The 16,945-nt window shown below is 43.9% G+C and overlaps 1 protein-coding gene across 1 annotated transcript; it reads right to left on the bottom strand.

Moving 5' to 3' along the window:
• Window positions 1–3,714: 3,714 nt before the first annotated feature.
• On the bottom strand, window positions 3,715–14,313 carry LOC119406493 (vitamin D 25-hydroxylase). Its single transcript, XM_049420115.1, has 3 exons — window positions 14,093–14,313; window positions 5,296–5,480; window positions 3,715–3,929 (listed from the first exon to the last, which is right to left on the bottom strand). Exons 1-3 carry the CDS (start codon window positions 14,311–14,313, stop codon window positions 3,715–3,717), a joined length of 621 nt encoding a protein of 206 aa, XP_049276072.1.
• Window positions 14,314–16,945: the final 2,632 nt, after the last annotated feature.

Below are 16,945 nucleotides of genomic sequence, written 5' to 3'. Positions count from 1 at the left end.
AGACCACTATGTAATTACCGGGGACGCCGTAGTGGAGGGCTCAGGAAATTTCGACCAGCTGGGGTTCCTTAACGTGCACCTAAATCTACGTACACGGGCCTCAAAAATTTTCGCTTCCATCGAAAATGCGGCTGCCGCGGGCGTGACTCGACCCACGACCTTCGGGTCAGTTCTCGAGCACTATAACCACTAGACCACCATGGCGGGTTTCTCGAGACCCTGAAATAGCCTGCAATGGCGCGCTTATCGCCATTCATGCTCAGAAACATCGCTCATACGCCATGAACAAACATAAAGGCCAGCGAACTACGCCAGTAAGCATCACATAGAAGACATATCTGGTTATCCAATATGTCAAATGTGTAGGAAATATCACCTACTCTGCATACCGGGTGTTTAAACAGCTGCATCCGAAAATTCTTGAAATTAACGGCAATAGAATATTTGCCCGCTGCCTTCAATAATGACGCCTCATGTAACTGCAGACATCTTAAGATGATTAGAGACATCAATTACAGCACTAATTGCATAAATTAAGGAAATTAACTCTGACTAGGCAACAGATAGGGTCGGGTGAAATGGGACGTCTCAAGACCTTCCTGCGAAGAACCCATTGATGTATTGACATTTACAAAAAGCAGCCTCTGGCAGTTATTACGGAGTGATGAATTGGAACAAATGCACCGGCGAAGAAGAAAAACTGAGCGCCGATTGGCGCAACTGGCAGACATTCAGAATGAAGTCACTGTTCACGACATCATGGTGAACATATGGAGCACGAATAAGAATTCAGAGAATACTTATTTGTGCTCTCCAAACTCAACAATAAAAATTATCCGAATTCTTATTGTTGAGGTTGTGCGTGTTCGTGATTACGTGTGCACATGGCCAGATTTGGCTATTAAATACGAAACATTTCTTAGCGAACCCAAGGACGCGAGGTACTTCCGACCGACCGACCTAACATAACTTTTAGTATACCAGAATCGGCATAGCAGGGGATCATGCATGACGAACACGACTCACTGGTTATGAGATGAATAACCCAAAACGCCTGTCGCGTATGTCATAAAACCCTTTCTATCAGTCACGTGTGGCACATACCCGCATACAACAGTTCATGTTATGCGGTTATGTGCCACAGGTGATTCACAGTCTCAATCAACACAGTAACCGCGAACAACCACGTTGAAACGCAATGCAAGTGAGGGAGCTGCAGGCAGAACTCCCCTGGAAGACACTCGACTGCCATGCACTAGTCCACGTGGTCCGCCTGAATGACGTAATGTCCTCTTCGTTGCTTATGAGGCTGGGCGATGGCCGTTGCTGACCGAATATGACGTCAGATTGATTAAGAGGCTCATTGTGACACACGATTAAGCCCCCGCTAAGTGGCCTGACGGCATACGGCTATACTACAGCAATGCGGACGTCCGCTGCTATAACGCACGTTTGCTCGACGATGCGGACAATGTTAATAAAAAAGACATTCCGCTCGCCGCCGTCAACCTGAGAACTCTCTAGAGCCCCTTCCACACACGGGTTCGTGAAGCGTGCGCGCTTCTCCTTCATAACAGACAAGTATAAGCACTACGTATCAGCCTACCGCACCTGGTGTTGTTAATACCCATGTTGCTGGTGGCATCGTTACGCACTTGTAAACAACTGGTTATATAACACATGGGCGACTCTTCAACACAAGTGTGTGCGTATATCATTTGCACACATATTTAGCGTCATTTCGTAACGTTTCGCTAAATGCAAATAAATTACGCCACAATCGCCTTCCCGCCGCATGCTTCCAAGACATCGATTCCTACGGTACGCGAGAACTGACGATTTTTTTAAATACAGTTGATCCCGTCCCTCCGTCTTGCGTGTGTGTGATTACGTGTGCGCATGAGCAGATTTGGTCATATATTTATAAGTGTTTTTTTTCCCTTAAGCCTTCGGTTGATAGTCAGCGCTCGTTCTGGAGCGCTTGCTGTCTACCTTATATCTATCACCCATATATCAAGAAGTTCAGCCCTATATGCAGCCATACGCCTAGGGTGTATGGCTCGGTGTACAGGGTGTATTTCGGCAAATGGGAGCTTAAAACGTGTATCTGAGGATGCAAAGTAGAAAACACCACGCAAGGATGTGAAAATGTGTATCGTGCGCGTTATACCCCCTTTCATGTTTTCCGTGTTTAGAATCTGCTCTGTAACTTTGCACCGTGCCTGATCACAAACTTCGCCCAAACGCGCCTTCTTATGAAGCCCATACATCACCACTGGTTTCACATGCTGAGACCAGATGCCGGAGGTCTTATTCGTATTCGATCCAACCTGCGCGCTATTTATGACTTGCATCATTTGGTACACATCTACAGCATTAAATGCGCCCCCGCTCCTCCCTCGAAGCCTTGTGCACTTCAGCTTGTGTTTCGCTATCTCTAGGCATAGCTTTTGCTACAACTCGCGTTCACGCTGCGAGACGCCGGATGTTTTCATGCATGAGCAGTATAAGATACCACGCTGATCAATCAACTATTGACTGGCGTATCAGAGCGTGAAAAGTCCTGTTACTCACGTGTTGTGATGCAGCCGTCCTGGCGAAGCTCTCGATGCGTGCACTGGATGAGTGTTCCGTCGCCCGACGATTGCCTTCGTTTGGAATGGGCCTCGACGCTATACTGTTGCAGATCGTGCTCACCTTGATAGTTTGCCTCACTGTCGACCATGCTAGCAGCCGCTTGAACTGACGGGGACGAAACAACTCGGACCGACTCATGCTGGTGGTTCAACTGAAATGCTTTATTCAAGGAATTATGTTTCCTTAAAGGTGTCGCTTTCGGAGCGGCTACATCAATGTTAGGCGGCTTTATCAGTACGAGGCAGCAACTTATCGGATATGCGTTACCCGACTGCGGATGACCTCGTCAGTAGTTTGACGCCTGCAATCAATATATAAGTGTTATCGTGACACATGCGCAGAATGGTGTTAAATGTGCTGTGCTGTACAAATTTTGCTTTAGTGCCACGTATCTTTTCTATCATGACTCTTCGTGCATATACGTATTTCTAGATAAGTGGAACAGCTCGCAAGTGGCAGCGCTTGTACTTGTAAGTGTGATATGTTGGTCTAATTGCTTTCAGTTGCACTTGCGTGCAGGCGGCGCGCGCGTTCAAGCTATTCTAGTGTGCGACCAAGCACGCAGTTCACTGTAAAGTTAAGCTAATAAGAATTATAAATAGCCCAATGGGTGACTTGTGATGCGCTAAAGTTCAGAACACTAATTAACAAACCAATCATACCTCTAAAGAGCAGTGCATCCCTGAAGCGTGAATTATAGGCAGTAGACCGATTATGAGGGCCTAATTATGGCGGGGTACAAATGCTCCTGCCATTTACACCGGCAGGCCCCAGTCCTACTCACCAGAGTGGAGCCATGGCCCACGAAGCGCTCGTTTGCTTCTCGTACTCGCCTTTCACATCAATGGCTTGGACGACGGTTGCAGTTCCCACAATTTTAAAGCTTTAAAGCCAGAAGCAACGCTACACTACTGGTGATATCGCCAGATGTCCATAAAAAGTCTTGCGCAGGTTACCTCACTGCAAAATACCTCAGAGGTTTTGTATATCAGTGTAGGAAACAAAGAAAGCCAGAGAAGAAAACTGTGCTCGAGGAACGCAAATGTGGCGCTCCTAGCGTGCACGACTGCTACTTCATCAAATGTCGTGCATTGTATCACTGAATGAATCGGATCTTCGGGGCCGGAATATGAGCCCACGAAGACTGGGTCGAAGTGAGAGTCCAAGAGATTCGACACACTCGTGAGCTGGGTCGTCGGGCCGTGCTTCAACGACGAAATGCAGCAGTATGGTCGTGAAGTAGATGAACAGCACCATGTTGGCGACAGCCTCTCCGGGACATGATCCCTTTCCTGCAAATAGACGTAAACGATGAAAGAAAGAACTTGTTGGTCGAAACTAGTTATTTCGCGCACTGTTAGCTTCAATTGCGCCATGAGCTCCAATAAGCGAATAAGGGTACGGCTGTGTGCACTGGTACACACACACCTTCATATATTTAAGGCGTTGCATAGAAGTCGATTATATCCCCGTTATACTTCCACTCCCGCACTGAACGTTGTAATGTGGAAAATTAGAAAAAAATACATTTTTCTATGTGTAGCTCTATCCCCATGTACCTATAGCCCGAAACTGCGAAAAAAGCTTTCGGTAGATTGACAGTTTAGCTCGCTTGACCTGCAATATATTCAATGTGTCACGTTTTTCCCACGTCAGTGCCAAGTGTAATATGCAGAAATATGATGGAAATGGCGAATTGGTTATTTGGGTATTCCCGGAGCCACCCAAAAAAATTTATATCCGAAGTACAGGTTGACACATGTATGGAAGCGAGAAGCGATGTTATGATTTACTGTTATTAAAACGTGTACTATATCACTTAGCAAAGCTTTGGGCGACGACGCTGTGCATTGAATTAAACGTTTAGAATATTTAGCTTAAAATAACGTTGATGTCTATTTGGCACAATAGGCTATCTCTAGGAGCTTAGATGCATGCTGTAATTTAGTTTTCGCCATTCGCTCTAACGTACTCATACATTGTGTATGAGTAAGTCACTAAAAATGATGAGATATGGCTGTACAAGGAAATTCGGTGAAACCAATTGGCAACCACAAGCGGACTCGCCCGCTTCAGGTCGGCGACTGCTTTTCTTAGTAGCGTGTTTACGCACGCACAGCTCACACATTTTCACACTCAATGACTGAAGTGAACAGTAAGCTTGGGGTGAAAAAAGAACAAAAGAATTCTGGTTTGAGCTAGTTGGTACTGGTTCATAACTGATGATACTTCTGGCGCAAATCGAAAGAGGACACATAACACAACGGCGCCCGTCCTGTTCTTTTGTGTTACGTGTCCTCGTTCGATTTGCGCCAAAAGCATCCTCAGTTATGAACAAAAGAATGTTGGGGACTGTAAACGAAAGAGTGGAAACGTCAAAGGATGGTTTAGAGTGTTCTCGTAGGCCACAGTCGTTAGCAGAGCTACTACGTGGAAGGTGAGGAGTAAGCGAGGTGTACGTGAAAACGCTACTACCTCAAGCATTCGGTAATTTGACGAAGTCAGGTGCGCCCATTGAAGCGTCGACATCAATGACAACCTATGCTCGGAACTTGCTCATCCCTTCAAATCTGCACCTTCCCCTAAGCTTTGATCTTGATTGCTCGCACTTTTATAAATATCACTTCAGTTAGCCAGTGCTGTTTACGGAATTCTTACCGTAAGAAAACAGAATCAGGCGTTCTGGTTTTTTGGCTGACGTACCACCATCGTCGAGGAAGCGTTCCGGGCTGAATACATCAGGATCACCCCAAAACGACGCGTCGTAGATGGACCAGAGCGAACTGATGACGATAGTGCCGCAGGGGTTGGTGTAACCGGAAATCCTGAGGTATTCGGTAGCGCTGTACAAAAAGGAAGTGCAAAATCAACATACTGTATTTTTGGACGCGCTCGAAAAACAAGGACACAGTGAGGCACGCATAAAGCACAAACGAAAGGTCGCAGCGACGTAGTGGAGAGAGATTAGGTCACATTCCGCACACAGACAAAAGTTTTTGTAGCAATCAGAGGAAGCATTCGGGTGCACTTTTGCATTCTGTATTTACGAATCATCGAGTTAGTTTTGAGTATCGCCTTATTTTTCTTCGAGGCTACGGCGTATTTTGTTGAGACAAAGAAAGGCCTTGTGAGTGCTTTTCATTTGTCGCTAAGTGAAGACGATACACTGCTGGGATGTTGGCCCTTGTGGGCAGTCACGGTGCGCTCTTATGGTGAAATATTTTGTTTTTGTAATTCGTGATGGCTGTCCCTGTGTTCGCGTGTGGTACCCTTTCTTATGTAATATATCACGAGGTAATTTAGTGCACATAATTAAGCGCACACATTTCCTCAAGCACTGACTGGCTCGCCAATAAATTAGGGGATATTGATCACAGCGTCTGCGTTGGCCGTCTGTTAGTTTTTGCTGGTACATTTCGCGCTGCTTGCTGACGTTGTGTACGTGCTACAAAACAAACTTTTGACCTAACGTACAGAATGCGGCGAACGTAGTACGTTCGAAGAAAGACGAGAATGACATAGAAAATGTGATACAGTCCTTTCTACAAGTATGCACCGGCACACATGGTTGCCTGGGAAAGTGCGAAGCTCACCAGCGCATTAGGCTCAGAGGGTTCACAGGCTTGCAGCGCATCGTCTCCCACATGAACGCCACAGTGTAAGACATTCTCTTGCGGTCGCTCCAAGTGACTCGAGGCGCGCCGCCATTGGTCTCGAGTACAGCGTGTATTTCTTTGCGGACCCGAGCCTGCATGTTAGGCTTAGCGGCGCACATCAGCAACAGCCACTCGAGGGCTGTGCGCGTCGTTCCACTCCACCGACGAATAGTCTCGCCACGTCACCGATGAGATACCTCCCTGCGTATTAACCAACATATACCGCCTGCGTCTAGCCCACATGCGTGGTGCTTCGAAACCGGACAGAAACGCTCCACAGGTTATGGAGGGCGTCAAATTTCACAAAACCAACGAGGTGTTTGCACTATTCGCACTGAAGTAACCGTGCTTAGAGCGGCATTATGGCGCTTCAGCGCTGCAGTCCGACATGTGCGCGGACGTCCGGAAATGTGTGCATATACACACTGCCCTCACGAACGTACATATAAGCGGAAAACCATTATTTCTTGCAAGCAGCGCACTGAAATTTAAATGGTGAATCTAGCGCCATGGAATTTTTTTTTTCTGTTTTCTTGCACATCTGAACCATCTCGCGGAATATTTACTGACAGCTACACGAATTCGGTTTGTGCATTGCACAGCATGTTTTAAAGTAGGCTTTCCCGATAGGGAAGCTTTCTGGTCCAAACTGTGCTGCTTATGCCAGTGTAGTTCCTGTTTCCGTTATGAGGATTTTATTATACATAGTACTTCTCCAAGAAATAGTTCTGCTTTGGAGATACAGCCAATCTTCTGTGCCAGAGCTTGGTGGTTTTTTACACTGCCCCTGTAATTAAATTAAGTATTATCTAAAGAGGTTTAAGTTCTCAAGAAAAGGGATATAAAGTAGCATATGCTTATTGTTCACTGCCATGTTTAAAAGTACATCATGTTCATGTAATAAATGAAAGAAATAGAATAAAAATAAGCATTACTATTTTTAGGCACAACAATATGACACCAAGCATATCGTGTAGAGCGTTACTGGTATTCTTTTAATTCAGGCAAAGTAATCAGAACATGAATAGAAAATGAAATACAATGCGCAAAAGGAAAAGCTCGCAGCAACTTTCACATCACGCTGATTCGTACACTTCAAATAAACGTTGGAGGTACGTCCTCTACACATATCTCGGATTTATTATCTTTTCGCGACGCATTCCTTTGGAAGTATGTTTTATTTTACGCCTTACTGTGATTTTTATATAGGCATTTTGTCTTGTCATTTTGAAACCCAGAGTACTGATGATATTCAACTAAAATTCTTCAATTTTCTCATAAGGTACTCCTGCTCTATTTAGGGAGAATCGTGGATAATTGGGCGAGTTTGTTTCAGGAGCGAGATTATGTTCTAAGGGGTGTATTTCATGTATAGCCACAAAACGTTCAGCTATTCAATAGTATTGATCGTTGAGCAAAGTACCGCGCGCAAACGTGGACCCAAGAGAACAAAAAGATAACGCAAACGTCAAGTATCGATGTAGAGGTCGCTCTGTGGCGGATAAGAACGTAGACGCAAAACATATCTGTGAACACCTATGAATCACGGCGCTACCTGTCAATCAGGCACACACGCGGATCTACGCGACAGGTAACTCTTTACGCATTTCATTCTATCATTATGCGATGTACTTTTGTATTGCTTTAGCGCATGGCAGTGCGTAGGCTTGTGCATGTTGGCGATCCATTTCCCTATATTAGCACACTATTGAAGAAGACAGAGGACACAAGGACGACAGGGACAAAGCGCGGTGTCCCTATCGTTCTTCTGTCCTCTGTTTTGTGTAAGAGTGCACTAATATAGTAAAATACTTTAGCACAACTCAGTTTGAGCATGAAGACAAGGGACATAAGGGAGGAATGAAAAAGACAGGCGACAGGTTGCCTCTTTCCAAAGCAGTAGAAGATTACGATGCACCAACTTGCCGAATCAGCAGCACTTGTTTATGCGAGTTAATCGAAGGCGGGATCGCATAAGCGCTTTCGCCAGCCTTTTGGTATGCCAAGCATGAAGCATTTGATGCTTTCTTCATCCTTGTGTCGACATTAAACTGCGTATTTCCTCCGTGGTGCAACTCTTCAGATCATAGGTGGCGTTTCTGTTGTAAGTTTATTTTCTCCCTCTTCACACGCTTTTCTTTCTTTTTTCTGGTAGTTTAATACTGATGGGAACCCTTAACGCCCTAAGGTTCATTAGCCCCATAAAGATGCACACAATTAAATCATGAAAACTCGCGCTCAACTGTTGCCATAACGAAGTTACATGTTTATTTATTTATTTTATTTATTCAATACTGTGGGCATTTTGGGGCCTATACAGGAGAGGGCATACAGAATAAAGTGGACTTCATATTAGGAAAATAAAATAAAACGGGAGAATCTGCAGTACAAGGTAACTATAACAGCGACAACAGCAAAGAAAGAAAAAGCAATAGATGAACCATGCATATAAGCATTTCAAGGGTGTAAAAAAAGAAGAAAAAAGAAGTAGCACACATTTTCAAGACAAATAAGAATATAGCTTATGTTCTTATTTGCCGCGAAAGGTGCCACGAAGGAAATGGTTTATTAAGTACTTACTACAATTTGCAATCTGCACAAGCACAACTTTCAATCTATCGTGCGAACAATTTCTGCCGGTTAAAGTAGTGTAGCTGGAGACGTAAATTACACCACTGGATATTGTGGATTTATTGCACTCTGTTGCCTCTAAAAAGCAACGGTTATTTAGACTTTTAAACAGAGCTCGTCAGAGATGAGTTGACGTCTCATGAAGTGTATGTTAGTGGCAGGGTACGCAAATGATTGAAGAGAGATCAAGCAGCATCAAGTGTGTTAAGAACGTTTCCCATGCCTGAGATGTTTCCAAAAGCAATACAGAATAAAGATGTTATAGCGCATGAAAAGTGATTTAGGAAAAAAACGTCGAATATCAGTTGAATTGATGCTTCCTGGCTTAGCGTTTAGTATGAAAATATATTAATTGAAGCGCGAGCACAAGACTGTTTGAAAACATGGCGGTGAAATGATATCGCGACGACTGTCACGCGAAAAACAAAGATAGCAACAGAATAACGACTACTGCAGTTACAATGACGAAGAAGAGAAAATCATAGCAATGTATTTCCACACGTTGTTAGCGCATGAAAAAAAGCATTGGAGGAACAACTTTTTTCGTTCTGGTGATTTCGCCTTGTAGAATATTTTTACGAGTTTTAAAATTCGTGGGAGATTTTTCATGAAACAAATTTTATTGAATTAGACAGCGGAGTTCTGTCACACACACTATGTTACCAGGACAGAATTCGCATGGCAATTGCCCCTCTGAGAGCCAGGAAATAAATTTCTCTTTTTACTACAGTAAAAAAATGGTGAAACGTGCACTACGGCGCGCAAGGCTTGAAATAGCGAAACTGGACGAAAGAGAAGACTAATGTTGTTGCTTATAAGTTATTTCTAGGCCTTAGCTAGGTGATGCAGGTTGTTCCTAGGTTGCTTATAGGTCATCGCTATGCTTTAGCTAGGTGATGCTAGGCTGTTTATACGTTGATTCGCAGCACATAGAGGTTCGAGTTAAACCACAGATAGTAACAGACATGGCATGGATGTCCAAACTCCAGAGACAGAAACTCGAGCTGAAACCCAGCGTTGGTACTTCTCATAATCTACGGGCTGCTTATTCTAGTTGTAGCTAGGCAAAACTTGGTTGTAGCTATAGGTTGTCGCTAGAGTGGGCCGGTAGCTTGCTGAGTTCTCTCTTTGGCTTGGCTTCTTCCGCATACCCATTTGATGACGATGGTTTTCTTCTTCATTTTTAGTGGACCAGTGGTGAGTAGTCGGATTCAACCAATTTATGTGGCACATACCCATTTATGATGATGATAGTTTCGGCTAGGCCGCACGGCACAAACCCCTAGGCAGCGAAACTTACGGTTAGCCTTAACAGTGTCGGTGTTAAAAAGCCCGCGCAGAAACTCCTTTTGGAGTTGCCTAAGTGATGCGTAAGCGGAGAGATTTATTGTTGTAGAAAGGTCCATGGCTGTAGCCTTTCATGGAGCGTTGTTGTGTTGCATTGGAAAGGCATTTTTCATCTTCTTTCTAGCGTTTTAAAGCGCGTTGTACACTACATATTTTTTTTTCATATTCCTCCGGTACAACGCATTCCTACGGTTCACATATACTCCCTGTTGTGCAAGTATGTGTGTTTAGACCATAGGTCAAGACGTCCCACTTTGAAAACTGGAGCTCCAGGTTCGAAAACAAAGCACCGCCAACAACTTTATTGCGTTTTATGGATTATTTATATAGTATTGCATGTGAGGGACGGGCACACATTTTTCCAGTCCAGTCTGCAAAAAAAGTGCTGACAAATATAATGCTGTACATTTAAGCACCATGTGGACTAAACTGAAAGAATATTATGCTTGGGGTTTCTTTTTTTTCGAGCTTCGTAACACGCCGCAGCCTGCGTGGCGAGTTTGAAACAGGTGGATACGCACTTGCGCCGCTCAAAGCGCCCGTTTGTTGACATAGCAGTGTCACCAAACGGTACGAATTCAGCGCTATCACACCTTGACTTGCTGTATTTTGTTCATTTCGCATGCGACAAGCGCTGTTCCTTGTTTTTTTGGCGGCACTTCCGCCTCATAGCACTTGTTTATTACAACATTCGGTTGACATTTACCGTGTCAAGTTCTGCGTGTGCTATTTAAACTGATAGTGCCCGTTATTTCTATATTCTTTCTAACATTTTAAAGTGTTACAAAACTATTGCCAATGCAACTTACGAGACAAAGAACTAAACAAAATCAAAACCCGCGACCGTCAAGATCACCGGAAAATGTAATATGTCGTCTCAATGCGCGCAAACGATTCTATAACTATCAAACACGTACAGTGCTCTCTGAAGGAATATTCTCAGTTCAGGCTATTTAATGCGCGAAGTTTCCCTTCCACCATCTTCAGTTCGGGTCACATCTTTGTAATATTTGCTCATACACTTTACATCAGAGCTTGCATCCCCTTTTGCGGTAAGATTCGTATATAGCGGCATGACGTGGTTATCTTGACCAACTGCGTACACCAGTTGTTATTCTCTACGTTTTGATCGGCTGTTTCATTCCGTCAGCACTGCAGGACTATTTTGACGTCCGTGGATTTTGATGCGTAAACAAAATGGTGTGACATAAATGCTTACGCTAATAGTGTTTTTTTTTATACATGCTCACAAGTTTACGCCCGCTTATAAACTTTTGCAAGAGCAGTATCACTGCGCATTATGGCGCGAATAAATACTTCCTGCGATGAAATATACGGAGCGAAATTGGCCCTTCGTGGGGTCATGAATCCGAACGACACCAAGACACAAACAGTCGTTCGGGTGCACAATTCACGCAGATGCAAAAGGGCGTTGAAGAACCACTTCACCACAGCGTCCACTGCGGCGCAAAATGCTATACCGGAGGTACAATATCGTAAGGACGCACCCTACAGTTGGCTGCCGGATGTCTCTTGTAGAAAAAAAAAATATGCCTACCATGCCGGTTCTTTGCCGATCTGTCGATATCTAAGCTTCCGAAGAACTACTGAATGCTTAAATGCTGCGGTCTGGCTTTCCCTTCAGCTACTAACGCCACGGAAGAAGAGCTGACACAAATGATCAGGTGAGTAACTGCGCGTGGTTCCTGTGAAAGGCCGGCACAACGATCACCGCCGGTGCCTCTAATGGTAACCCTGTCGCACCAGTTCGCCGAGTCCTTTTTTGAGTGCCGCATGCCTCCTTTGTTTTCGCAAAAAAAAAATGAAGCGCAGTCAAGGATTTTTCGTACTCACGTGTGAACACATCCTTTTCTGAACGCTGCGCGAGCTCATTGAGGTGACCGTGTGTAATAACGTCTCCTCGTGGGCCGCGACGGCTGACCTGTGATAGTTCGAAGGAAATAAGATTCAATGGAGATTTGTTAAATAAATATGTTGTATCGTTCCTGCACTATTATTTGTGTTTGCTCATCGAATGCAATACTCTGGACTGTCAGCAAGTAGGCCGACTAGTAATGAATAAGCACGAAGGTGCAGCCCAGGGGGTGATTATGCTCCAACAAAGTAACACTCACGCAATTTCACCTTGTCGGCTCAAGGCCAGTGGTTAAGATAAAGTGCTAAACACTGAACACTCGATAGAGATGTAGTCTAAATCACTAATCTGTCTTTTACATGCCCCACACGAATCAATACATCCAAAACCGTCCACTTTAAATGACTGTTACTCCGCAGTGTTGTACTAAAGGCTCAAGCAGTGAATCACGCGAAACTTCTTGGAACATTTTTTTTCTGATAGTTTAATAAATGTGGAAGAAGAATGGAGTCGACAATAACCTCGCTGAACCCGTTTCATGGTTTCTTTTTTGGAAGGAGGTGGGGTAAGATCAGGATTTGAATACAACTCGTTCGCAATAACAACACGCGAATCCGCATCATGTGGTTCGTAGTTTTAGGTCACTTAAGTTCATGTCAGCTTTTTATTTGTTCTAATGATTGTCATTTCAATTTATTACGCCTCTGCACATATCGGCTGCTAACACGAACAATTCAAACAGGGGCATAAAGAGCAATCTGAGCAAGGCAAACCCGTCAGTGTGGAGAGTTCATTGAAAAGCGGATTCCGTTTTAAGCGCAATGTATACCAAATTTATGTTAATGGTGTGTTAGAGCGATTTTGCTTGTGAATCATTCAGTGAAATTTATGTGATTAGATAGATTATTACAACCTTATGGCAGCAAGTTTTTATTGTGCAGCAGAATCGATATCATGCCTACTGGGTAATGGTCCTTAAACATTTTGAACACAGCGCAAATACAAGGACACCAGCATAATTCTGCGCGGCCCTTTACAGTTTTCGCTAAGTTCTGGAGTAAATGGCAAAGAAAACTGTTCAAGAGTAGAAGAGGTAAAACGAACATTAGGCGACTTCAGTTCTGCGTTTCCGCATTGAACGTTCCACGTTTTCCAACATTTTTCAGAGAATACAACGCTTTGTTAGTCAGCAATCTTATTGCAGTTCCGCTAACAAAGATATCAACAAACTTCTCATTGAGTGTCCGCGGTGTCATTCGGCAAAGCTGTCTCAGCTTTGCGAGACAATCAACAGTTCACTCTATAGAATAAGATTACCTCACTCCTGGACCACCAATGACCTAAACAAAAAGCGCAGTTATGAACTCAAAAACTTTTCTTCTTCTTTTTGGCAAAGAACACGAATATATTATAGATTTACTTATCATGCTGCCCCTTTTTAACTGCGGGAAGTCTTTTAACTGTTTTTGAAAACGTGATAGAGTCATTCGTAGAATGCTCTTCGTCATGCCAGCTGCTTCCCTGACAAAGCCTTGTTTTAACGTCTGCACTAGCGGCACTCCATGCTGGACAGTTTCTCGTCACATATATGTGTGTATATTTATTATTCTTTATTTATTTTTGTTTGTATTCATACGTTACCTATTGAGATATGCCAATGTTTTCTGGGCATTTTTTCACGCTCTTGCTTACATAAACGAGATAAGAGAGCTGTGGTCATCCTCGTAGCGTCGATCAACTGTCTGCAGATCCTTTGTTTTATCCGCGTGGGGTCTTTCGCAAATATTTTCCATATGGCTTCGTCTCCTGTGTTCAGCAATCCTAGACCTATATTGTGGAATTCGTAATTTTTGTTATTGAAGAAGATTTTCCACTAATGAAGCCGTCAATATATTCCATGAGACATAAGAGTACATGAAAAAAAGAAGCACATTCGATGACTTACTCTGTGAAGCGATCTCGACGGGCAAGGACCTCCTTCGGCTTCGCCGAGATTCCAAGGCCTAAGAAGCACATGAGTTTCCGCAGCCACGGGAACAAATTCGCTGCCCTAGGTTTAGCAGACAGTGCCGGCACAAGATCGACAATCTCAATCACGTCGTTGAGTGTCACATGACCCGAGACATTCTGCTGTTCGAACCGCTTGCCAAACATGATGGCCGCCATGACGTGGTGGTGCTGGGAGTCAGTAGGGCAGCTGGGATGGCGGTTTCGCACTTGAGTGATTCAAGCTCTTGGACGAGATGTGACGCCTCGTCCTCCAGATTTTGCTTGTTAGAATTGATGCTGGACTTATATTTAGGGCGCTTACATCTAACACTCATCTAAGAAATTGGGCGACCCTAAGAACGCCTTTTTAATGATTAAAGCGAATGTTAACTTACACTTTCTCGTAGTAGCTTTGCTGAGCTGGGAACAACAAAATGAGATTGCCAGTCCAAATTAGCGTTTTCGTTGACCTCATGAAAGCTTTCGATATGATTTACCCTAGCGAATTGCTAACCGAATTAGAACACCATGGGATACGCGGGAGGGTACTAATGATGTTGTCTGACTGTATAACTAATAGAGAGCACGAAGTACATGTTAACGGTATGTCATGATCTTCATGTACAACGAATAGTGCTGTTCTGCACGAAGCAATTTTAGGCTAATCTTTGTTCCTAACTTACATTATTGATTTAAAATCCTTTATGTCCCAAATGATGCATCCTTTACGCAGACGACACAAATATAATTGTAACAGCTAAAAGCAAAAATGAATAGTACAACACAGCTATATCTGCCTTAAACAATTATTATTCTGGCTTCATCCAAATGAAACTTGTCGCTAATTCTGGAACACAAGTCCGATGACGTAGTAGGCCCTCAGTGCCATTAATTTCAAGCACTCAAACTAATTATTACAAAAAATAACATTTCAATGCATTGCAAGACGGAATAAAATGGAACTTGCACATTTATATTTCATCCTCGCAAAAAAAAATATCTCACAGGGCCCGTGGTCCATTCGCTTAAAATAACTGTAAAGTCAAAACGATCGTTTTTTTCAGCCGATGCATTCTCTCTAATAGCTTACTGTACCTGAATTGGTTTTGCACTGGCCACATTTGACCAAGCGACGATGTCATGGGATGACGTCACAAATTTGAAGGATTTGTGACGTCATGATGACGTCATATGGTGACGCGATCACACGATGATTTTTTGCATAACTTGTGTTGACGCCTGCGATGCCGACTCCAAAGGTCAAATTTCGCTTTTCATGAGGCATATCTAAGGTTTCGCCTTAATAAACTCCATGACTGTTACCCTTGAGGACGACGCATTTTCCCTTTTCTCCGGGCGGTCCTCTGCTAATGCCTCTTGCTCCGGGGCGCTGGCAGTTAGGCAGTAAAGGGCGGGCATGCTGCGCCAGAAGGCCGTTCTCGGAGGCGGGTGATTTAAATTGTGCTAGTTGCATACGGACCACTGAAGCGTATGTTTCTCTCGGACCAAGCATTTCCTTGGGCAGAAACAAGCACCACGAGGTTTCTGGAGCACTATTTCAACAATCCATGTCAACCTAATATTTGCATTTAATGTCGCTTGAGTTGTAACTCTTCTCTTTTATTGAGTCTCTGTGCAATTTTAGTAATGACACGTGTTCCGAGAAAGTCCGCACGACGTACTGTACAGTCGTAGCCGGTATTAAGGCGATAGCCTTATTGCGATTGCGGAGGCGGTGCAAAACAGTCTCTGGTACAGAAATATTTTGAAAAAAAAAAATCAGAAGAGGATGGGTTTCGCCTTTAAGTCGTCTTAGGCAAATGCATGAGGGACCATGGAAAGGCATAAGGTAATCTTGCACATTATTTCATGGGCTGCACTGAACTTGTTAGAGGTCGAAGAAGGCTGCTTAACACAGTGCAGCGTCAAATCTCCCCACACGGCGAAGTGATTAACCTGGTGCTCCTGTGTGCCCACTGGTGATTCCATACGGTAGTCCTTCGACTGCTGCTGAAGTGTTTAAATGATGTCTCCATAGCAGCTAGTTTTTAGGGATAAACATGTATCTTAGGACGTTGTCTTTTGACGATCGAATATAGAGTTATGCGCTGACGAACCTGCTAAACGCTGATATCGAGAGAATTTTACCGTTACAGCAGCCAAAGTAGAAAAGAGTAATCATCACAGCTGTGAAATACAATCGCACCTCCGTCAAATTTTTCGGCTCAGATATCACGCAAATCAGAAGTCCTTAACAGCTGCGCTCAAACGTACTGCTGCCTGCAACAACGCAGATGTTGCTATGGTGCAGCAACCCGTTTTATACTATGCATTGTAGTATTGTTGTAGGCGTTGCACAATCAAGCTGCAACGTCGAAAGCAATGCAGGGGTTGCGCTCATCACGATCGTGTGATGAAATGCCTGGAAACTTGCATCGCTGCTCCATCTACTAGGAATTATCTGATATGCTGCATCATGGCTGCACAATCAGCCCGGTAAACGTATAATAACTTTGTAGGAATTTAGTGCACGACACAGTAATTCTTTTCGGTGTTTCAGCGTTTTGCCGAAACTACGGATATGCTTGTGAATCTCCAAGCGGTGTATAATATGGTGTCTTGTTCTTGTATTATGATAGCGCGAATGGGAAAACTGGTGTTTCACGACATAGAGGCAGACGTATCCTGTTGCTCACATCGCTCACACGAAGTAGCCGAGAATAACATTGAAACAGAAACAATACGTCTGCATTGTGGTCATAGGCTGCCGAATTTGTACACAGGGCTTAGCCAAAAGTAGCAGTACAAG

The sequence above is a fragment of the Rhipicephalus sanguineus genome, chromosome 10, assembly GCF_013339695.2.
Source record: "Rhipicephalus sanguineus isolate Rsan-2018 chromosome 10, BIME_Rsan_1.4, whole genome shotgun sequence".
NCBI classification, from domain to species: domain Eukaryota; kingdom Metazoa; phylum Arthropoda; class Arachnida; order Ixodida; family Ixodidae; genus Rhipicephalus; species Rhipicephalus sanguineus.
This window is presented reverse-complemented; position numbering and strand designations above follow the sequence as displayed.

Excerpts from the sequence above, each read along its gene's own strand:
- LOC119406493 (XM_049420115.1), bottom strand. The coding sequence starts at position 14,313 with ATGGCGGCCATCATGTTTGGCAAGCGGTTCGAACAGCAGAATGTCTCG. Across the intron at positions 5,481-14,092 it reads CGTCGAGATCGCTTCACAGA|CGCTACCGAATACCTCAGGA; the intron begins GTAAGTCATCGA and ends CTTTTTGTACAG. Across the intron at positions 3,930-5,295 it reads CCTGATTCTGTTTTCTTACG|GAAAGGGATCATGTCCCGGA; the intron begins GTAAGAATTCCG and ends GTCTATTTGCAG.